The 24,349-nt window shown below is 36.0% G+C and overlaps 2 protein-coding genes and 1 long non-coding RNA gene across 8 annotated transcripts in view; 2 read left to right on the top strand and 1 right to left on the bottom strand.

Moving 5' to 3' along the window:
* LOC137999078 (uncharacterized) overlaps positions 1–845 on the bottom strand; it is a 17,197-nt gene extending 16,352 nt beyond the window's left edge. Inside the window, exon 1 of the long non-coding RNA XR_011122889.1 lies at positions 776–845. This is a non-coding gene — a long non-coding RNA (uncharacterized lncRNA). The remainder of the gene's footprint in view (positions 1–775) is intronic.
* LOC137999077 (histamine H2 receptor-like) overlaps positions 1–24,349 on the top strand; it is a 27,652-nt gene extending 3,303 nt beyond the window's left edge. For 3 of the 6 annotated variants that reach the window (XM_068844908.1, XM_068844909.1, XM_068844914.1), the window contains one exon: positions 22,333–24,349. In XM_068844908.1, coding sequence (XP_068701009.1) covers positions 22,467–23,519 — 1,053 coding nt within the window. In that variant the 5' untranslated portion in view covers positions 22,333–22,466 and the 3' untranslated portion in view covers positions 23,520–24,349. The other 3 variants (XM_068844913.1, XM_068844910.1, XM_068844911.1) reach the window with 3 other exon arrangements.
* On the top strand, positions 17,508–22,346 carry LOC138001118 (uncharacterized). Its single transcript, XM_068847780.1, has 3 exons — positions 17,508–18,174; positions 18,286–19,479; positions 22,333–22,346. Exons 1-3 carry the CDS (start codon positions 17,508–17,510, stop codon positions 22,344–22,346), a joined length of 1,875 nt encoding a protein of 624 aa, XP_068703881.1.

Genomic DNA, 24,349 nt, shown 5'->3' with positions numbered 1-24,349 from the left:
GCTTTTCCTTATTATCCAAAATGGCATTGCAAGATAATTTCCCTGACATCTTGCTCTATGAATAACTTTTACATGGCCGGCGGTCTACGTCTAATTTCTTTAGAAAATCAGAAATAAAAACATATTTTGCTGGAGTAACATTTCTGATAAATTGCTCCTCCATTCTCAATGATACTATCAACTGTTTGAGAGGTGCAATAGTTACAAGACTTTTGAGGTGGAAAAACAAACAGAATAAAATGACACAGCAGAACATTCTTTGCAAGAGCAAAGATAAACTTCATTTAAGTGCTCCTAGGGTCTAAAATTTTGGTTTCAAACATATACTGAATGAACAATGCTTTCACTGTTGCTTTACATTTTAATAATGTTAACACATGGCCTCTAAGTGAAACAAAAGTAAGACAGAAAACCAGAATTTCCCCTTGAAGCATCCTCTAAATTCCTTTGCCACCAAATAAACAGAATGCATATCAACGACTAGTCTGTATTGTTGAAAGAATTCCCCATTTTGACTTCGTCGCATGCCCATACTGACAATAACAGTAGTTCTAAGAACAGTTCAGATTGCTAAAAGTTGGATCAGTTTTTCTCAGGTATTCTCAGTTTCGCTCAAAGCTGCTCTTAGGTTCTCAAAGATCAATATAGGAGCTGAGATGACTGGAGATCAGTTTGAATGATCTTAATGTCGATCCCCGCTCTCGTGCAAAGTGTTTATTTGTAAAACAAATTAGAAAAAATATATATAATTTTGTCTTTAATGTCAACAACTTACCTTTGCCTAAACAATCGAAAAAGATTTATTCTAACAGCTCGATCCGTACGACCCGGGCCGTACGACTGCGACTACAATCACAAAGTTTGAACAGTCAAGATCCGATGATTCGGGTGCGACCATGCACATCCAAGAGAAAATGACACATCTTAAGGGCTAGACTTTCAAAAGTCCTTCGTCTCGTGTAGATTCGCGTCCAAAAAATCACGCTTCGCTCGCCAAAACATTTTCTCCCTGGATTCTCGTGAGGTGGAATTGTGGCAAGTCTACTTAAGGGCTTGAAACATGAGAGGGATGGTTGAATTCTTCAAACACGCACTGTTTATTTTGTCATGCAAAATGGACTGATATTCCGAGCATACATACATTTTAAGACTCTAATTCTTCTTTTCAAGTCTTTCTATTAATTTTTCTGTCTCAACAATACATTTTTCAGCAGCTATTAATTGTTTTGAATAATCCCCTACCCCCCGCCCCACGTAAAGTTACAGTCATGTGTGTAAATGTATGTAAGCATAAATTTCCATGCACTAATGTGACACGGAAAACAAGAAACGGAGGCCATTTTATACCTCATGCGTTTACTGCGCATGAGTAATTACACCTTCCTCGACAGACGTCAACATGGTGTACATCGTGCAGTTTCCTGGTGGTTTAGGCCACCAAATCTACGCGCCTTGGGCAGAATTTCGAGTTTTCATTTCGTATGGCAATTTCAAAACAGGCAACAAAGGTCAACAAACGCCACGACGTGACTGTGAATAAAAGCCCATATTGTTATCAGCGAGAACTCACGATTCGTTTAAGTCAACTCGACTGTTATCACGAGTGACGATCTCTTGGGGCAATATCACATTCAATCTTCTAAATTAATCGTTTTTAACTTCAAGCTGTTCACTAGAAACTCAAGGAAACTACAATACTTTGACATGGCAATGCAATATTTATCAACAGCTAAAGCCGTGGGAAAATAAGATCTTCAGCACCAGTGCATGTGACGGACTTTCTGACTTCTCCTCTTATCAAAGCAACTTCTCAAGATCAGATAACTCAGTTCAACAAGTGAGGGTATAATATAAATTTAAAAAACGGGCGACAAACTGACTTTACCTAAAGGGGTTCAAAACCAAGTCCACCTTGCAAGAGTAAAATAAGTTCACTAAAAGAGCCTTCCTTCAAACAAATTAAGTTGTTTAAAATTTAATGTCAGAAATGCCACTTGTAACAGGTAAAGAAATCGACCAGCTGTTGGCACTCGGTAACTGCTGAGAGTGGGCGCAATAGGCGAATTACTTAAAAGCTGTTGAGTTGCGTATCAACCTAAAAACGTGTGCTATTAATAAATCCTGTTGGGTGCAGGGATGGCGCAGTGGTGAGAGCACTCGCCTCCCACCAATATGGCCCAGGTTCGATTCCCAGACTCGGCGTCATATGTGGGTTGAGTTTGTTGGTTCTCTACTCTGCACCGATAGGTTTTTCTCCGGGTACTCCGGTTTTCCCCTCTCTTCAAAAAACCAACATTTGATTTGATTTGCGTTGAATTGTTGCATGCTTTCAGTTTACTGTGTCCCCGATTAGCACTCCATCGCTAAAATGAATAGACACTTAAATAAAGTTCCTTTCCTTTCCTTTCCTTTCCTTTCCCGGCCACGAAAAAGACACCGTATTTACAAGGAGCACTTGATGCATGGTCGTTGAAAATATGTAGAAAAGCAACACATGAAACGAAAGTTACCACGAAATTTCATTTATACTCCAAAGTTATAAAAGCAAGACATTCGATGGCCGAACGCCAGGTTTCTGGCCGCTAAGGAAACGTTTATATTCCAGACGAACTGCAGTATGAGCGACAACAGACAATAAAGGACAAAAACGAACTACAATAGCAACATATATACAGGCATAAACAAAGCAAATTGTCGAGTTAAAGGGTAGCTATAGACAGATCAGCAACCTCAAATGTTTCAATCCGCATTCAAATATATCTGTTTTTTCATACGCAAAGCCTTAAATACGCAAGGATTATAAATGGAACTGCGCCAAACAACCGGCAATTAAAGTAGACTGCCAATGTACAATGACTAAATGCAACTGAAACAAAAAAATCACTTGAATAGAGCCGGACGAGCAAGACAAGTCGTTTAGAGCGAATATTAGGGAGTTTTTTATTCAGCAAGGACAACGGACTACCTCGACGAAAATGGCACTTGAAAATGTAACTTAGCGCTAACGTAAGTACTCCGCGATTACTTCACCTTGTTAAGGTTGTACAATACGAACAAACTATCCTGTAACGGGTTTAACAAATGGTTCATTGTCAGTGGATGTTCGTGTTGTTGTCAGTAGTATAGGAGTTGGGGGTATGAGATCATTTTGTAAAAATGCTCTCATCCCAACCCAACTCCATACTACTTTACATTTGACGGTTACATATTTTTGATCTCGTATTTTCGGTCTCATATTCTTGGAAATCTATATGGTTTATATTTCTGCGAATCTATGCCGTGGCGAGGCAGAATGGATCCAACGCAAAATTTATTTTGGAACTATATGTTTTTAACAAACCTAAAATAATATCTCATATAATAGTATAATGAGTTGCCAAGAACTGCATAAAGAACTTGTCAATATGGAAGAAGTGGTCTGCCCATTTTGCAATAAACAAATCTCAAAGCCTACTAAAAAAACAGAACAATGTTGTGATGAACCGTTTATAGTGAATGATAACAATATGCTAGTTTGTAAAAAATGTGGGTTGGTTAATGGCTATAAACCACTTATAGAATTTGTTGATTTTCACTCAAATAAGCATAGATTTCATCGTAAAAGTGTTTACCAAAGAAAATATCATATCAAAAACATTATCAATAACATTGCCATTAAAAATGGTTTCCAGATTTCTGTAAAAAATATGGATAAAATAATTCGAATTTTTGCGGCTATCGGGGAAGTTGTGAAAGATGTTAACATTGATAGAAAGCGTATGATTAACATAAATTTCATTTTAAAACAAATATTTAAAATGCTTGATCTTCCTTTTGAAAAGGTCAAGACGAGTAAATCCAAAAAGACACTTCAATCATATGAACGATATTGGAAAGACATCCTGTCATTGGCATCAGACCGAATTAATGAAATAGTTAAGGAATGAATTTGTCATTGTATTTAGCGTAGAACTTGTCAACACTAGGACAAACATCAGTTACAAAATCATCTACATTTTTTAATTCTGTGTGAAACGATGGTTGAAAATCACCGCTTCTCAACATGTCTTTTATTGAATTCAAAAGATGCTGATAACTTTGGTATGCGTATGTACAATTTTGTATTTTAAGATCCAATGATTGGAAATCCATGTAAGACTTGATTAACAAAGCACTTGTGCTTATAGCTACTAGGGCTATACCACCAGTTACAACAGCACTAATAATCCCACCAGTACCAGTTATGATAGAAATAGTATTACCAATAAGTTTGAATTTTTTGAAGCGTTTGACAGCCTTTTTGTAAGCCCAACACTTTCTATGGTATGCCTTATAATAGCTTTTTAGTTCGTCGACCTGATCTTCTGAGAGTTTGTCTGAAATATGGTTCCAGCTGAATATTCTCTTTTTTCGATCTGCCATATATATGGTCTAGATTGTTAATCGTCTGCATAGACAATATAGTATACCACTGACTTGACCACAAAAAGGTGATCTTTTAATCAGTTTAGTTGTGTATTTTTCTGAAATAGCATAAGTGTAACCTCTACCGAGCTTATGGTGGTCATAAAACCTCCCGGAAGCATCATGTAATACACTATGTGAATTTAATATATCAATCCAACCGAAGATCTTTTCAAGTAACCATGTTAGACAGCCACTACCTGGTCCAAGAAGACCAATTTCACCATCATTGAGTTCAAGAATCTCATTCATAGACATGTCTCTTTTAAAATAGAAACAGTGCAGGTATTGATAAACAAGTGCTGATTTTAATATTTTGTCATTAATGCATGGATGTTTTTCTTTTGCTTCTTGAAAACTATATTCCACAAATCGTAATAAATTGTCGATATACATATATATTGAGTTATATATTTTGAAAATCCACATCACAAATCAAAATGATTTTGAATGAACCTGAACATATTTTTTAATTCATTATCAGACAGAGATTTTGCCCAAACAGCAAAAGCATATAAATCCATTTCACAGAAATTCACAGCAGTGCCATCAGTATGAACCTGACATCCAATAAACATTTCTTGAGCTGAACCTGTCAGAGTGGCAGAAATTGTTTCTGTTTTAATCGCACTGATTGATGTAACGCCTCTAAAGAGTTCTAGATTTGTCCCATTAATACGAATTGTCCAAACTTCGATATTACCAGAGAGATTCAGCAAAGAAGGAATGTTAAGTCTGCCATTTGACGAGGAACCAAAATCGACATAGACTGTACCATCTCCCCATGGTATATGCACACCGAATCTGACGGCTCCACGCCCCCATTGAAACTGTGATTGATTAGTTATCGCTTTTGTTTTGACAACCAGTATTACTGTACATTTGTTACCAGATTTACCTGCTATTTCAGAAACATCAAACGAATTTTTTTCCAAATAGTCATCACTACCATCAAAACGTACAAAAAACAGTTTTTTTGTTGAATCCCTTAGAAAAAGAGGCTTTTTTGAATTGGTTTGTTGTGAAAAATCGATATTATTCACAGGATCAATCCATGAACTAACTCTGTCATTTGAATCGACTGTGACTACTGATAAAGCTGGAATTAATGCAATGCTGATTTTGTCTAACACTGGTATACCAGGAAGACTGTTCGAAATAATAAAAGTCGATCTGTCTAACTTCAAATCGAGTTGTTTTTTTATGACAACATGGTTATCTTCCGTAGCAGCCTTAACGATGAGATTTTTGTCAGTTTCTATATGTCCATCATCGTTTACTGAAAGTTGAGCTTGAGCTTGATAGGTAAAATCATCATCAGAGTGATAGTCAATGGTGTATTCAATTCTGTCACCATTGTCGTCAAGAAGATGTGTACCATCTAAATTTTTTACATACAATGTCATATACTGTTGCATTATATAATTCAATTAATCAGCAATGTTTTGTAATGTATAATGTAAACATAAGATCTTACGCCATCCCCATCGTCATCATCAAAATTTATTCGTATGTTTGTTATGTTTTCAAAATATCGATTGATATTGACAGTAAGTATTTTGCTTGTTGAAAAATCTATGTCATAAAATACACTAGCGTCTCCATAAAAAGTTATATCGTGATTCGACTCTGATGGATAATTTTTTTTAGCATGAATTTTTATTTTATCGATATAAATTTTAGTAAATGTTAGAGGTACTGTTCTAGAAATATTAAAATCACAACCCAGTGATGATTCTGAAGTGGTTCCATAGGCGTAAGACGGTAATATCTTATCAAATAACCCTAAAATTTTATTACCATTCATATTGATTGGCACATGCATTAAAAATTGATCATTTACAATCTCATAAGCCAAATTGTAATCATAAATTGTGAAATCAAGGTTGTTTTTTGCTTCGCCTTTTATACCGTAAATCAGGGCATACAATGGTAAAAGAGTTGGGCTTCTATTGTCATAATTTGCTTGAACAGTTACATATAACCGTCTTTCGATAGTTGGTGAAGAACCATCTGGTGATAAGTTCATGATAAAGCGATAATATTTATAATCTCTGTTGGTTTTGACCGTAGTGGTTCTATCAGTGTTCATGTTTCTTTTTTCAAAAGTAACCTGAAATGAATTAAACTCCACATCGAAACCGGTTCTCAGGAAATATATTTCCAAACACACAGTATATTTATCGCTATAATTGTCACGTATCAGTTTGAATAGATTAAAATCGAATCGTCCTTTAAACAGACTGGAACCATCTGCTGCCTTTTGAACATTGAATGAAAATGCTTTTTTGTTGTTTTTATGTGGTGAGTCATTATAGTTGGTTAAAGTGGCATCCTGTATTCCATAATCTTCTGTAAATTCCCCATCATCCATAGCATATTTCAGCACATTTTCTCTGTTTGTGTGAGTAGTTATGTGACTCTTCACTATTTCGTCGTCTACATATTTCTTGTTTTTTTCTATTTGTTCGTCTGTATATTTATTGTTTTCGGTAGAAACAGTTGCAATACCGTCATTCACTTGCTTCAAAGTGATGGCATCTTGATTATGTGTGGCGTTTCCGAGATTTGTTAGTCGATTATTATTCATATTCAAATTTCCAGTCAGAATAACAGAACCGTCTTTTTTCAAATAATCGGGCAAATTCAAGTTTGTAGTGTGTGTTTCAAGGTATTGTTTATTTACAGCGTCAGTGTTTCCTGTTGGGTTGGCTATATTGATTATTCGTTTATTGTTCATATCCAAATTGCCTGTCATTTTAGCTGAACCGTCTAAACGAAGTGAATCTAAAAATAATCGATCAACGTAACCTTTTCCAGTGGCATCATTTCTACCTGTCGGATTAGCAAGATTGACGATCTTTTTTTGTGACATATTTAAATTTCCAGTCATGTCCTGCGTACCATCTCGCAACACAACCTGATTTGTATTGGGTTTGGTTGATAAACCAGTTTGTAATTGGTGTTTTGTAACAGCGTCAGAATTGCCAGTGCCTTCAGCAAGATTGCTGATTTTATTATTTCCAAAGTCAAAATTGCCAGTTACGGAAATACTTCCATCTTTTTTCAAATAATTAGCCAGCTCCGTTTTATCAGCTTTAAATTAAAAGAGCTGTCAACGTAAAATTTATTGGAAGCATCTGAATGTAATATTGGATCTTGCACTCCTGAGATTCTTTGATTTTTCATGTCGATCGGATTTTGGGCTTCTATCTTTCCATCATTTGTATTTAAATCGAAATAAAAGTTATGCAAATGCGCACTACTGACAGCGTCACTCTGGCCATGTCTAGCAGGGGCTATATTTTCAACCCGTCTATTATCCATATTAAGGGCGCCAGTCATTGCATTGCTCCCATCTATTTTTAAACACCCAGAAACCTCTTTATCAACATAACTCTTAGTAGTTGCATCGTCATTCGTTTGAGGTGAATCTAAATTTCTCAGTTTTTTATTCTGCATATCATAATCACCGTCATCTGTTAGTTTAAAACCAACACCAGGCAATCCTTTTACTATTTCAATAACTTTTTCATGTGAATAAGTGTCTTCAGGTAATTTACCATTTGAGTAACTCATATATACAATTGGTTTATATTTTTTCATCGAAATTCTTCTTTACTTGTTTCTTGGGTTTGTCAATATATATAAAACTAAAAGGGTCTCTAGTTGCTTTCTCGTATAATTGTTGTGAGACATTGTTTTCACGACATATGAGACTTTTTTCATTGTTACTAGGAAAATCGTAAATGGCAAAATGTGAGCAGTTTAATCTAATATCTTTTGGTGTCTTATAGTAGCTTTGACTCAAATATATGGCACAGCAGTTTTTATGTCTCCCCTGTATAAAATAGTCAACTAATGGTTTTTGGTTTTTATCACATACGAAATCGTCGAATATCACAATTTTTTGATTGTCACCATTGAGATTTTTTACAGGCATTATTTTATCATTGCTTGCTTCAATGATATCATAACCAGCTTCTTCACTCCATGGTTCGAACTCTTTCATGAGATTCTGATACTTTGACTGCTCTAAGTTTTTTGCATAAAGGTATATTTTATCAAAATACAACAGATTGTGAATCATATGCATCAGTGTGTTTGTTTTTCCCGAACCAGAAGGTCCACAAATGAGCATGCGGAAGCATCGATCAGGCATAAAATCATGTAGTTGTGTGAAGTTTGTGACAACATCGTCGCCAGTATCATAATTAGGTATCTTCATTTATATCATATGGGTATATTGTTTCAATAAAGTTGTGTTCAACATGGTGTTCAACACGGTGTAAAACGCTATTTTTTATATATGAATTTCCATTTTATGTAACGTAACAATATAACAATAAATGAGTTTACTTAAGTGGAAAGAACTCGCAAAGAGTAAATCTGAATTAGGGGACAAGATCAATTATGTCCATAATGCAATTACAAAACATGATATCGATCAGAAGACCAGTCAACAGGGATTTTCAAAAGTATTCCAACCAATTACAAGTAAATTGGATGATGTTATTGATAGTAATCAGGCTTTAAGGTTGCCAAGGAAAAAACGACCACTGAAGAAAGGAGAAGTTCCTGATTACGGCATTGATATAGAGGATGAAGTTCCAGATATGAATCTTGGTGATCTATTTGAACAACCTGTTTTGCCACAGCAAGAAAAACAACTGGTGCCAAAACCACCAACATATGAAGAGTCTTTACAAGATCTTCTGGAAGGAAAAAAAGAGATGTATGTTGATCCTAAGTACTTTCCTGAAGAACCAGAATTACCACCAGAATATGATGATGACGATGCGATCGATTATGGAATGGATGAAGAAGATATGGAAAATGAGATATTAGGTGATCTTGGTATACCAAATTATGATTCTGTTGAAAAGGTAATAAATCAACAAGAAATGACTGAACGAAAAAACAAAAAATATCTCAATAAGATTGTCAATGCGGCTAAATTTAAAAGAAATCAATTGAAAGCCTACAAAGGAAACGTTACAAAGCAATACAAAAGTGGGAATATAACGGAAGCTGATAGGCAAGAGGAAAACAAAAGAGTGGATCGCGCTATGAAAACTCTAAATGAATACATAAAACATTATCAAAATAAAATGGAAACAATGAAAGGTTCTGGTAGGAAAAAACAGAAAGGTGGTAATGTGATATTTTTCAACAAACCGAAAGAACTCATAAAAAAATTGGATTTAATCATTGGTGAGATATTGGCTGGCAATACAAGCATTGACATGCGAAATATGGGTGTTTCTATATTGGACACATTATTGAAAATGACAACAATTAACAAATCACAATATGGTAAATTATACAAACAATATTTCCAAATTTAATGTAACCTAATCACATAATGGAACGAGAGATAGTTTTATCATCTTACAGTGTGAAAAATAAAGGGGATAATAAACCAGAAGATTTTACAACAAATTTCACCAGACCTGTAACTCTAGACAATAATAAGCAATACGTTATCGGTCTTAACAGAGTCATTAACATGTCATTCACTTGGTTCAATGTCAATGCTGGGTACAAAAATCAATTAATCAAATACAGCTCCGATAATGGTTCAACTTTTAAGGACATTACCTTTCCAGCTGGGGTATGGAATTATACGGACTTTGACAGACATATTAAAAATGTGACGAAAACTGGTGATACGTATCCGATAACTCTTGAATTCAACGAAACAACATTCAGAGTCACGGTTACATTAGCTGCAAATTACCAACTTGATTTAAGAGCAAGTAATTTTAATGAACTGATCGGTTTCGACAAAAAGATATTAGCAAGTGGAACGCATATTGGACCAAGAGTGCCAAATCTCAGTCAAGACACAGACGTACTCAATATTCATTGCGATTTGGTAAACGAAAGTTTAGTTGACGGTGAAGAAACAGACATTATTTATTCATTCTCAACCAGTGTACTAAAACCAAGTTACTCCTTCACCCTCGAACCACAAAGAGTTACATTTAATCCTGTGAACAAAACTACAATTTCATCAATCAGAATCATGATAACAGATGGAAAAAGAAGATTAGTGGATCTGAATGGAGCAGATACGTCTTTTTCGCTGATTTTAAAAAGTATCTAATGTAACAGTATAATGAAACCGTATGAATTTAAGAGGTTTTACCACCCAAAACTTGGTAAATTTGTATTTCAACATAAAGGGTCTGGGCTTATCTTAGACAACATTTTTAAACCATTGAAGAGTGTGGCATCGTCTGTTTTCAAGAAATTTGCTAAGCCATTAGCAAAGAAGGCATTAGAATCAGGGGTTTCCCATGCAGGTGATAAAATTGGCAAGACGGTGGCAGAAAAGTCAGGAGACCTAATAATGAAAAAATTAGCAAATTTGAGAAAAGGAGCCACAACACCAACACAAAAAGCAATTGTTCCATCCTTGCCCATTGAACAGAAACAGCAAGATGAAAGCGCTGACATGATACTAAATAGATTGATATCCGGATCTGGAAGAAGGCGTAGATTTTTCAAATAAATAACATGACAGCAAAATTATATAATACAATAGTATAAATGGCTTTTAGAACAAGTGAATTATTGCAAAGAAATGAGTTGGTGCGTTTCCAACTTGATGATGTAATTAGAGCCCCTGGAAATAATCAACATCAAGAAAAGAACGGTTATAGATTCACCATCAACGACCGGAGTTCTTTCTATGATTGGTACAATGCTTATTTCGAGGTTCAATTCCAGTTACAAAAAATAGCAGATGGAGCTGGTTATGCAGCAGCCGATAGAATAACGGTGATAAACGGATCTCATTCATTGATTGCACATATGATGATTAAAAGTGCTGGGAAAATTGTTTATGACACTGACAATCTACATAAGGTCACTTTTGTGAAGAATCTGTTGGAATATTCTGATGATTACTCGAGAAGTGTAGCTAAGAACAGTTTTTGGTATTTAGACACAAATGCTACGACAGCCAATACTAATTCAGGATATGAATCTAGAAGAGTGCTTACACAAGCTACCAACGATGATGGAACGGGAGGAGCAAAAGATGTGAATTTGATCATACCTCTCAATCGTTACAGTTTTTTTGAAGAGTTGCAGGATAAAATGTTGGTTCCTATGCAGTTACAATTCAATTTGAATCTCCAGAACGACAATGAACTCATCAATAGGGCAGCAGCAGCAGATGCCGGAAGAGTAGTGATTAACAGATTTCTACTATGGGTTCCAAAATTAACACCAAAAGACAGTATGTACGACAAATTTGTAAGCTCTTTCATGAAAGAACACAAATGGACATATCAGCGTGAACTATATGCAGTGTCAGCACCTGCTAGAGTCAGTGGTTTTTTTCAGATTTCTTCCAGCATTGACAATGTCAAAGCAATTTTTGTTTATCTACAACGGGCTAAAACCAGAGTTGCAACTCAAAATCCATATATACTTGATACCTTCAAACTGAATGAAGCAAACGCAAACAGTTATTTAACAACATGCAGACTCGAATATGGCAATGGTGTTTTCTACCCAGAAACAGAATATGACAGTGAAAGCAAAGTGAGAATATTCAATGATCTCATGTCTTATGCAATGCGAAAAAATGATTACAACACCGGAACGCAGTTGAATCTAGCTAATTACAATAGTTTATATCCACTGATTTATTTCGATCTGTCATATCAAACAGAAAAAGTAACAAGAGACCCTAAACAGTTGATTTTCAGGTATAAAATAAGTGCCAATAGTGCAGCAGATTTCAATGTCCATGCAGTTGTATTGTACGACGAGTCGGTTGTTATTGACAAGGTGGGTAATGAATTGGTTATAGTTTAATCCCATGAATGACACATATTTATTTGTATATGTTTTGTGACTGGAATTATGTAACATATATTATATGACTGAACTTCATCAAATAAACGTAAGACTGTCAGATAATCAAAAAAAGAATCTGAGTAATGCTTACCATAAAAGGGAAACAATTGTTCTAAGACTGACAAATGATTCTCTTAATGGAAACGACACTCTTTATGTTCCAGCAATGGTGAAAAAAAGATTGCAAAAAAATCGACAATTGAACAAAGGAATGGACATTAAGCTTGCTAAGACCAATATCAGAAAACAAGTAGGCGGAAGTCTTTTGAGCACCGTATTGTCACTTGGTATGAGAGCTCTTCCAGCAATTGGTAAAACCCTTGGGTTGAGTGCTCTTGGTGGTTTAGCAGAAGCCGGAGCTAAAAAATTGTTAGGATCTGGTCAAAAAGGTGGTGCTATGCCATTACCCATGATGATACCTTTCAATGCAATCAATCAACTGATGCCATATCTGAATATGTTTACAACCAAACAGCAAAGAGACATAATGAATGCGGCTCAAACAGGATCTGGCGTTAAAATAACACCGACCAAAACACAATCAGGTGGATTTTTAGGCACTCTGTTAGCTAGCATTGGAATTCCTTTGGCTTTGAATCTTGTCAAAAAGCTAACGGGAAGAGGAGCACCGAGGGTAGGTAGACCACCTTCGTCGAAAAAGGATGGTACAGGAGCACCTAGAATTGGAATGCCCCCTCCATTTTATAGTTATCCGCCATATGTGACTGGTAATGGTAGAAAAAAAAAAACATCCTCAACCAAAAAAGGAAAAGGGTTACTATTGGGAAAAAACAGTCCATTCAATGGCATACCCATTTTGGGGGCAATATTGTGAAACCAAAATTTCACAAAAACATACCTATGTCCAATCACGATCTGAAAAAATGGTGTAAATATTTAAACATACCAATCAATGATGTACTGTCAAGAGATGAAAAAGTTCCACATAACCATAAACAGGCGTTATTCATATACAATCTTGAACCAGCTTATATGAGCGGAAGTCATTGGGTGGCCACTTATGTTAAGAATGATGTAATAAATTATTTTGATTCGTTTGGTATGCCTCCATTTCAAGAGATTGTGAATCATGCCAAAAAGAAAAATCTAACTTTGTTACATCAAAACAATCAGATACAAAACATACAAACAACAACTTGTGGGTATTTCTGTTTATACTTTCTAAATGAAATGAATAAGGGTAATTCGTATTATGATTTATTACAAGTGTTTGACATAAATGATACAATGAAAAATGAGAGATTTATTGAATATTATTTCAGAAATATCTAACTTATATATATTATGAAATCATATTGTGTTAAACAAAAGAAAGTGACCGAATGTGTTGAACCTTCAGGTTACAAAACAGCTAAAAATGGTAGACTAATGTTCTTTTGCACTTGTGCTGAATGTGGTATTACAAAGACCAAATTTGTCAAACAACAGGGAAACTAAACAGCCCGTTGGGAGCGGGCTTACTCAGTGATATCGCTAATACAGGAACAGAATTATTTTTAACTAAAGGAGTACCTTATCTTGGCAAAAAAGCCGTTGAAATGGGTAGATATTATGGTTCCGAATTAATGAGAGACCCAAAATTGCAGAAAAAAGCAATCGATTATGGTTTGAGAAAAATGAACCCTCTACTTCATAAAGTCGGTTCTGAAGCTCTCGATCAATTGTCAACAAAAATAAGACCAAATAAAAAATACACAACAAACAGAAAAGATCTTGACGGCGGCGCTGTTGACATTCACAAAGCTATTGGTAAATTGCCGAAACCAAAAGGTGGATGGACATTACCTGGGCATCATTACACAGGACCTTATAATGATTTAGAAAATCAACTGAAGTATGACCCAAAAACTGGTCAAATATTGGAAATATATGATATGCCCACTGGCAAAACTGATGCAATAGCAATGCAACACGATGTTGATTATTCCGTCTGCAAGGATGATAGGAAATGTAAAAACAAAGCAGATAGGAAAATGGTTCAAGCTTTAGACAACGTACCGTATAATGAAAGACAATGGGGGCATTGGTTGGCAAGAAATGTTATCAATACAAAGCAGAAACTAGGTCTTGGAGTTTCAAAAAACGGAAAAAAGCCGTCGGGTAAAGAAAACTGGCAAGAAAAATTAGCAGATGAATTACATGCATCTATAAGACGCAACTTTACTCGGCGGCGTGTAATCGTAAATCATATTGATGAAATATGGGCAAGTGATCTAGTTGAAATGCAACAGTTTAGCAAATGGAATAAAGGTTATCGGTATCTTCTCATGGTTATTGATGTTTTCAGCAAATACGGTTGGATTGTCCCATTGAAGGATAAGAAAGGTGAATCCGTTACTGAAGCATTCAAAACAATATTCAAGGAAGGCAGAAGACCACAATATTTATGGGTTGATAAGGGAAAGGAGTTCTATAACAAACACTTGAAGGACTTGTTAGACAAAAATGGGATACATATGTACTCCACTGAAAATGAAGAGAAATCCTCAGTGGTCGAAAGATGGAATAGAACAATCAAGTCCAAAATGTGGAAGCAGTTCACAGTTCAAGGTAATACAATGTATCTCGATATGCTGTCCAAACTAGTGAAACAGTATAATAATACAAAACATTCAAGCATAAAGATGACACCTGCAGAAGCATCTAATAAGAGGAATGAAGGTATAGTTTACTTCAATCTATATGGTGATATGGAGCCATTAAAACAGAAACCTAAATTCAAAACAGGTGCCCAGGTTCGAATATCCAAGTATAAACGGAATGTGTTCGATAAAGGATATACTCCAAACTGGACCGAAGAAGTGTTTACAGTTGATAAGATCCAATACACTAATCCAATAACATACAAACTAAAAGATCTCAGAGGTGAAGAGATACAAGGCAGTTTTTATGAACCTGAATTATTAAAAGCAAAGCAGGATATTTTCCGTATTGACAAAGTGATCAGAAGAGACTACAAAAAGAAACAAGCTTTGGTAAAATGGAAGGGATACAGTGATGAATTCAACAGTTGGATACCATTGAAAGACATTGAAAACATATGAATTGTGGTCGAACAAACGCGCATAAATACTTATAAAAAAATAAAATATATACTTATATTATATGGACAAGTTTGAAAATGAAGAAAAAGTTGGTTTCTATTATGAAAGCGATCAGGATTCCCATCTGTCGGATTCTGACTGGGTACCATCCTCACCGGAAAGTTTTTCATCACAAGAAAGCGAATCGGATTTTAGTTGCCCAAGTTCGCCAGAATCTTTTGCGTCACAAGACAGTGATGAATCTGTGTAAAAGATAATCGAAACATATAGTATATGTTCAGAGGAAGCCAAATAATTGAAACCATGGCTGTAAGAAAAGTGATCACAGAAATGATTTGTGAAATAGTGGTCAGGAACGCAGGTTATATGCATTATGTTCATTCAGAAGCAGTACCATTGTTGATCAAAGCATTGAAAACAGGAGGACCAAAGAAAGAAATCGGGAAAATGTTTCACATCATAGATGTCAAAATGGATTTTTTGTTCAGAGAGTTTAAAAGGTACAGCGATTTTTTGAAACCATTGAAATTGATACAAAATATATAAAAAATAAAATATATAGTAATATAATATGGAAGATCGAAGACCAGTTGGCCGCCCAAGATTTTATACTGATGAAGAAAGAAGAAAAATAAAAACCGACTACATGTTGCATAAAGAATGGTACTGTAAAATATGCAACAATGGTAGAAACTACACTCTTGCTGGCAAACATTGCCATTTAAAAACAAAGAAACATTTCAAAAATTCATTTACATATAATACGGGTTACATTTATGATAAACATGAAAATAGCAATTAATTTATTCATATCACTTCTCTTTTAAAAAAGTTAAATACATACTTCCCGTATGTGTTGAACTGTAAACGCACCATAATTTGACTTAAAGAATTATTATCTATAGATATATTATAATGGCAAATAATATGATAAATATTATGAACCGAAGTTCGCTTCAAAATCTGAGCAAAGAAGAATTAATAGAATTGATTATAAAACAAAATACAAAACCAGTGCCCGCACCGAGGACAAAAACAAGACCGATCTCAAAACCAAGAAAGAGTGTAAAAGAACTTGTTGACTATTTTGAGAGGCAGAGACTGCCTGCTCCTCCTTCTGAATGGCTGGAAGAAATAGAACAATTAAACAGACCAGTGCCAGCACCTAGATCCAAAAAACGACCAATTCCATTACCGAGGACCATAATACAAGAAACGAACAAAGCTTTAAAAGGGTTTACGAAGTCTTATGAAATCAACATAAAAAACAGCAAAGACCCACTTATGCAACTGCAAAATACAAGAAAGGCTGTTGCCATTCACATTGGAAAAATATTAAAATCAATGAAAGGTCTAAAGTTTGTTGAAACACTGAGGGTCACATTTGAAAAGCAAACAGGGCGAGAAGAAAAAATCATCAAAACGGCTTATTTCAACAGTCAACCACAAACAATAACAAATGACACACAAATTGAACTAGCTTTATCTTTGTCAAAACAAGTCATACTAAACAAGATTGCAGTTTGGATTTCAGAGGGATCTGGTTGGACTATTCAATCTGTTGAAAATCATTATATCAATGTGGTAAAATACGAGCCAATGAAAGGATCTTCTTACATCAAATTGCCAAATGAACTCAAACACAGTGCAAAAGGATTGATCAACATGAAAAATGAGGATAATGAATGCTTCAGGTGGTGCCACATAAGACATCTCAATCCTCAAGACAAATACCCACAGAGAATCAAAAAATCAGACAAAGCATTCATTGAAAATTTGAATTATTCAGGAATTGAATTTCCAGTGACTACCAAACAGTACAACAAAATAGAAAAGCAGAATGAAATTAACATCAATGTTTTCGGTTATGAAAACAAACAAAAATATCCCATTTATGTGTCAAAAGAAAAGTATAAAGATTGCATGAATCTGCTTCTTATAACAGAAAATGAAAACAAGCATTATGTGTTGATCAAAGATTTCAACAAATTCATGTACAATCAAACAAAACACAAGGAAAGGAAGCACTTCTGTATGCATTGCTTACAATGTTTCAGTTCTGAAAGAGTATTAACTGATCATAAAGAAAACTGCATACAAGTAAATGGCACACAAGCTATCAAAATGCCAACAAAAGATGATAACATACTAAAATTCAATAATTTCCATAAACAACTACCAGTACCATTCGTCATTTATGCAGATTTTGAAGCTATAACAGAAAAGATATCCGGTTGCCAACCTAATGATGATAAATCGTACACAGAGGCTTATCAGAGACACACAGACTGTGGTTATGGATATAAGGTTGTGTGTTGTTATGATGATAAATACACAAAACCAGTACAAATTTATAGAGGTGAAAAAGCTGTTTACAAATTTATGGAAGCTATGCTAGAGGAAGTTAAATATTGCAAGAAGATCATGAAAAAATATTTCAATAAACCATTGAGAATGACTGAAGATGATGAAAAAGAATTTCAAAAAGCTAATGAATGTCATATCTGCAATAAAAAATACAATGAAAATGATGTGAGAGTTAGAGACCATTGCCATATCACAGGTAAATACAGAGGATCAGCTCACCAAGATTGTAACCTAAATTTCAGATTGACTGAGAAAATACCAGTTATGTTTCACAATCTCCGTGGGTATGACAGTCATTTTATAATGCAAGAAATTGGTGAGATAGTTAAAAAGCATACATACACAAACAAGAAAGGTGAAACATGCCAAATGAATATCAATGCCATACCAAACAACATGGAAAAGTATATGGCTTTCATGCTTGGTAATCATCTGACCTTTATTGATAGTTTTCAATTCATGAGCTCAAGTCTTGATAAACTGGTGAGCAACCTACCAAAAGAAGCATTAATATATACTTCTCAAAAATTCAAAGGTAAAGAGCTTGATTTGATGAGTAAGAAGGGAGTATACCCATATGACTTTATGGACAGTTTTGAAAAATTCAATGAAAAGCTGCCACCAAAAGAAGAATTTTACAGTATATTAAATGATGAGCATATCTCAGGTGATCAATACAAACATGCTCAAAATGTATGGAACACTTTTGATCTAAAAAATATGGGCGAGTACCATGACTTATATCTTAAATCTGACATCCTTCTGTTAGCTGATGTGTTTGAAAACTTTCGAAAGACCTGTCTGCAATACTACAAACTAGACCCCTGTCATTATTTTACCAGTCCTGGGCTTTCTTGGGATGCTATGTTAAAGATGACTGACATTAAATTGGAGCTTATGACTGATATTGATATGTTTCAATTCATTGAAAAGGGCATGCGTGGTGGTACATCATACATAGCAAATCGATACGGCAAAGCTAATAATAGATACATGAAAACGTATGATGAGAAGGCGCCCTCAAAGTATATAATGTATCTAGATGCTAACAATCTGTATGGTTGGGCAATGAGCCAATCCCTTCCAACTGGTGGTTTTAAATGGTTGGCTAAAAACCAGATTAATCAGATAGACCTAGCCAAGTATAAAGAAAATAGCAATAAAGGTTTGATATTAGAAGTTGATTTGGAATATCCCAAAGAATTACACGATCTGCATAATGATTATCCGCTAGCAGCCGAAAAGGTCAAAGTCAACAAAGATATGCTTTCTAATTATTGCCAAGAAATAGCCAATAAATTCAAAGTGTCAACTGGCTTAGTTCATAAACTGATACCTACATTAAGCAACAAAGAAAAGTGTGTTCTTCATTATAGGAACCTACAATTGTACACCGATCTTGGTTTGAAAATAACCAAAATCCATCGAGTTCTAAAGTTCAATCAGTCACCATGGTTGAAAGAATACATTGATTTCAACACACAGAAGAGAACCAATGCTAAAAATGCTTTTGAAAAAGACTTCTTCAAGCTTATGAATAACAGTGTATTTGGGAAAACAATGGAAAATATCAGAAAGCGAGTAGATGTCAGATTAGTAACTGATAAAAACAAACTGTCAAAAATGGCTGCCAAACCAACATATGTTAGTAGTAAGATCTTCAATAAAAATCTAGTGGCAGTGCATAAAATCAAAGAAACACTAACCCTAAACAGGCCGGCATATGTGGGTATGTGTATCCTAGATCTTAGCAAGACACTAATGTATGATTTTCATTATAACTACATCAAACAAAAATACGGTAGCAAAGCGAAATTATTATTCACAGACACAGACAGCTTGACCTATGAAATTGAAACCAGTGATGCGTACCAAGACTTTTGGAATGATAAAGACAAATTCGATAACAGTGATTATCCCGAAGATTCACAATATTTCGACACGACAAACAAAAAAGTAATCGGTAAATTCAAAGACGAGGCAGCAGGTATACCAATAACCGAATTCGTCGGATTGCGATCGAAAATGTATTCATATATGAAAGACAATGACAAAGGCGGAAAGACCGCTAAGGGTATTAAAAAGAATATCATCAAAAAGAACATAACTCATGAAAATTATAAAAACGTACTGTTTAATAACAAGCAACTGCATCACACCATGAAAACGATTAGAAGCAACTTACATCAACTTGGAAGCTATGAGCTTAATAAAGTATCATTATCTTGCTTCGATGACAAGCGGTACATTCACAATAATGGTGTGACAAGTCATGCATACGGTCATTACAACATTAACACACTAAAATAACATTTCTTTTAAAGGATTGAACACAAAATGTCCAACCAGAAAAAAAACCAAAATTTGAACCATTTGGTTGTATTTTCGGTTTTGGTTAATTTATGGGTTAACTTTTCATTGGTTGAAAATCACGGGGAAACCCCCTTTATTTATTTCCGAGAATGCCATGCTTTGTGATTTTTCTAAGAAAGTCACGCATTTTAAATAACATATAGTTCCAAAATAAATTTTGCGTTGGATCCATTCTGCCTCGCCACGGCATAGATTCGCAGAAATATAAACCATATAGATTTCCAAGAATATGAGACCGAAAATACGAGATCAAAAATATGTAACCGTCAAATGTAAAGTAGTATGGAGTTGGGTTGGGATGAGAGCATTTTTACAAAATGATCTCATACCCCCAACTCCTATACTACTGTTGTCAAAACCTATAATTTGGTGACTTCACGCTAATTGTTTTGAGAAGTACGGCAAAGAAAAATGCACTAAATGCGAGCCGCACGTACAGCACGATTTTTTTCCTCTGTTAACCAACAAAATTCTTGCTTTGTGGCGTTGTCAGCACCGTAGCTGTCGTACTGTTGATTTTTAAGTCCCCATGCGACGTGACAAGCGCGTTAATAGAGAGATTTAGCATCGCAAACAACAGCCTGTGGCTTGTCAAAAAAGCAAGAAAATTCTCTCTTCATCTAACTTGCCTCTATTTTTTACAAAAATGCTCGATCCCAATCTGCGGCCAACAGGCAAGAAATTAGCTCATTGAAATCAAACAGGTTTATTTCAGCAAGACATTTACCTTTTGCCTTATCTAACAAACATATTAGTTTGTTCCTTTCCGAAATTTACGCTTTCACTTCACCATGTCTATTAAAATGACAGACAGTAATTTTTTCCATGGTAATTATTCCCTTAAGTTCAGACCCTTAGGGAACAAATTCACAGCTTCATAGTCACGGCATCGTTTTCATGAAAAGGCTACAATAGACTTCATTTGCTGTCATTGTCACTCTCTTTTTAGAGAAAATGGTTTTCCAAACGACTTCAAAGCGTTTCAATAATTGCCCATTTCGCAGTTAATAATATTCCGTGTCTCTTTGTGATGTAAAAATTAAACGAGACCTTGGGTAAACCAACGAGCGCCGAAATAAAATTACGTGCACTTTTTCCATCAATTTGCGGAAATAAAACCAATATCATAGAATGATGGTATCTGCGTGAATTGATGTCGAGAGAGCGTTAAAAGCTGGCGAAAGAACTACTCAAACACATTGGCTTTCACTTATCAGTTGGCAGTTTGCATATCTCTTGTCCTCTGCAACCAATTTGGCCCGCGACAAAACCGAACGTTAATCGGTACTAAGCGATTCTGATGACCCGATTCTGAAGGGCAAACTCCATGTTATCCGTAATGGCCATCTCATTTTCATACATTTTAATGTATTTTCGTTGCATGTTATTTTCCTTGGATTTTTTTAAGCTTTAAGGTAAAAACAGATTCTACGCATCTAACATGTGAAGTCAGATCGTCAAATTAGGCAAATCCTGTTTTTTTTACAAATAATAGTGTCAAAATTTGAGAGCCTTGTTAGCTATGAGAAAGAATATCATGTGCATTCTTTATAACGCAGACTGTAGGAAATAAGTGCATGTGTGAGCCTATACAACAATGACGCAATAGGATATTCTTAAATGAATGAGAGAAACGTAAAAAAAGTAATTAAGGAACACAAACCAAACAACACATTCGAATTTCAATTCTTTAAAAAGAAAGACGATAGTTCCTGCAATGTTTACAATGCTTCTAATGTTGATGTCGAGAACAGATTTTATCGCAACAAAAGAACGGTTTGCCTTTCCTATCGGAACGAACACAACAAAGAAGGGGAAATCAAACGTATGAAAGATGATCTACATCACCGCTTGGCCACACTATATCTGCAAACTCTTTAAAATCAATCGATCTGTCAAAGCTAAAACACCCAAGGGGCTTTTCATTAACAAAGTAAGGAGAGAGTCTACTTGGGTCTAACAGAAGCATTGAAATTTCAATACTTGTTCGAGCTTTTGGGATTAGAATACGATATTAGAACTTGCACTGCCTTAATTTGCCAATGCACGCGAAAATGAGCCTCGACTAAGTGTGTAAATAACATGCGAGGGCGCTTACTACACATCCTTTGTGGCTGTTGTTGTGAGAGAGGTAGGCGTCTCTCAGCACAATGCTTACTTAAAATTTGTTTGCGCACTGTTAATGCTCTTATGGTCATTTCTTTCACAGCGGTCGGCAGCTGACACCCATTAGCGAATTTCGAAGAGAGAGGTAAAGACAGAAAACACCGGAAGAAAAGGTAAGCTGACGCCATCGGGTCTTAAGAAACAAACTCGCTCAAATCGCACCAAAAAGGAGTAATTATGGAGAATGATACATGGACAAATGGAAACCACACCGACAATGAAAGCTCTCCCTCCGGTAGTGGAGATCAATTAGAGGAAGACATGGTTTTCAGCGCGAAATTTGACGTATTTCCGATCACAATAGCTTGCCTCATAATTGCAACTAATGTAACCGTCATGGTTTTGTTCATTCGCCATGGTTCTCTCAGAACTGTCACTAACTCGTTTCTCGTCAGTCTTGCGGCGAGTGATCTGCTTGCTGGTCTGATCGGTATTCCTCTGACAATCAGCTGCACTCTGTTTGGAGACAAGTTCTGCCCGCCTTCCCAGATGATATGGAGATTTATATCAGTTTCCACGGTGCTTCATATTCTACTTGTATCAGTCGACCGCTTCATCGCCATCAAATATGCCATACGGTACTACAATATCGTCACGCGCAACGTCTTCTTTGTACTTACGTCTCTCACTTGGGCCTCAGCTGCGTTCGTGACACTTATCCAGTTATCGTGGCGCACAAACGCCAGTATGGACACCGGTGAAGAAGAGGACCAGATAAACCCAGCTCAGACCATCTATGAACTGACAATTTTCGCGCTCTTTTTTGCTGTGCCGCTCTGCATCATGACTCTCGCATACACCAGCATTTTTAGAACAGTGCGTTACCACGAAAGACAAATCTGGCGGTATCAAAGACCTTCAGAGCCAGAAGTGGCACGCAAAACCGCACACAGCCATGCTCAGCGCAGGACAGCCGTCATTTTCCTGGTTATGCTGATCGTGTTTATAATATGCTGGTTTCCGTATTTCATTTTAAGCTTTCTAGAGCAGTTTGGACACGAGGAGTCCCTTTCAGCCTGGGTCCTTTATGTCTTCTACTACTATCCGCGCTTTTTCACTTCCTTATCCAATCCACTCTTATACGTACTAGGAAAACGAGATTTCAGAGAGGCACTGGTTCCTGCAGTTCGCGAGAAAAACAAAGGAAGGAACGAAAGCCGTGGAAGCGCGACACAGCAGTCAGCTTTGTACGCAACAGAGATCAGCAGCACCGCGGTAACAAACAATTGAATTCCACGGGCTCTGTATCAGAACAACGTGGAAAAGAGAGTTGATTGTACCTCCAGCCGTAAACGGAGGGTTTCAAGTGTTTTAAAATAGGACCTAAGTCACGATATTTTGGTCTCAACCCTGACCAATCAGAATCGAGAACGTTTGTCAAGAGACGAACGTAGGGCCCATTTCACAAATCCCACATAAACCCCTCGTTAGCACCTTTCTCTTAAAAAAGTGATCAGCACTTAATTTATCCTTTAAATATCCACGCTTTATTAAACATATAGGTCATGAGAATTACGGAAACGATCACTTGAGATGTGATTTGTAGACAAATTCTCCCAACTTGTGCCGAAACTAATGTACAGAGCACAGTTAGAAAAATGTGCATTTTGATTCAGGGCTCAAAGATTCCAGTCACAGTTGTCAAGCATAGCTAGTAACAAAATGTCGTGCTTCCCATCTATATGCCTAAACGGTGGCTTCATGGTTAGTGTACTCGACTCCGGATCGAGTAGTCCGGGTTCGGGTCATGGCCAGGGTACTCCCACGCTGCCTCTCTCCACCTAGGTGTATTATACACCTGGGTGGAGAGAGACGAACCGGAGATGGGTACCGGCGAAATGCTGGGCATAACCCTGCGACAGAAACCGGGATAAGTTCCGGCTCTGATGGGCCACTTGGCTCGCAAACAGACTAAACATTTCTATTACTAACTTAAAGCTCTTAACAGAGATAGATCGAGTAGAAAATGACGACAAAGGCGCACCAGTTTAAGAATGCAATGCGTGTATACGCCGCAGAATAAATAAGTAGCACGGTAGTTTTGGGCTTTCAGACTTCTT

The sequence above is a fragment of the Montipora foliosa genome, chromosome 4 (assembly GCF_036669935.1).
Source record: "Montipora foliosa isolate CH-2021 chromosome 4, ASM3666993v2, whole genome shotgun sequence".
Classification (NCBI taxonomy): domain Eukaryota; kingdom Metazoa; phylum Cnidaria; class Anthozoa; order Scleractinia; family Acroporidae; genus Montipora; species Montipora foliosa.
This window is presented reverse-complemented; position numbering and strand designations above follow the sequence as displayed.

Coding starts and splice junctions, on each gene's coding strand:
- LOC138001118 (XM_068847780.1), top strand. CDS start 17,508: ATGCCAACAAAAGATGATAACATACTAAAATTCAATAATTTCCATAAA. Junction 18,175..18,285: donor GTATATGGCTTTCATGCTTG/GTAATCATCTGA, acceptor AAAAATTCAAAG/GTAAAGAGCTTGATTTGATG.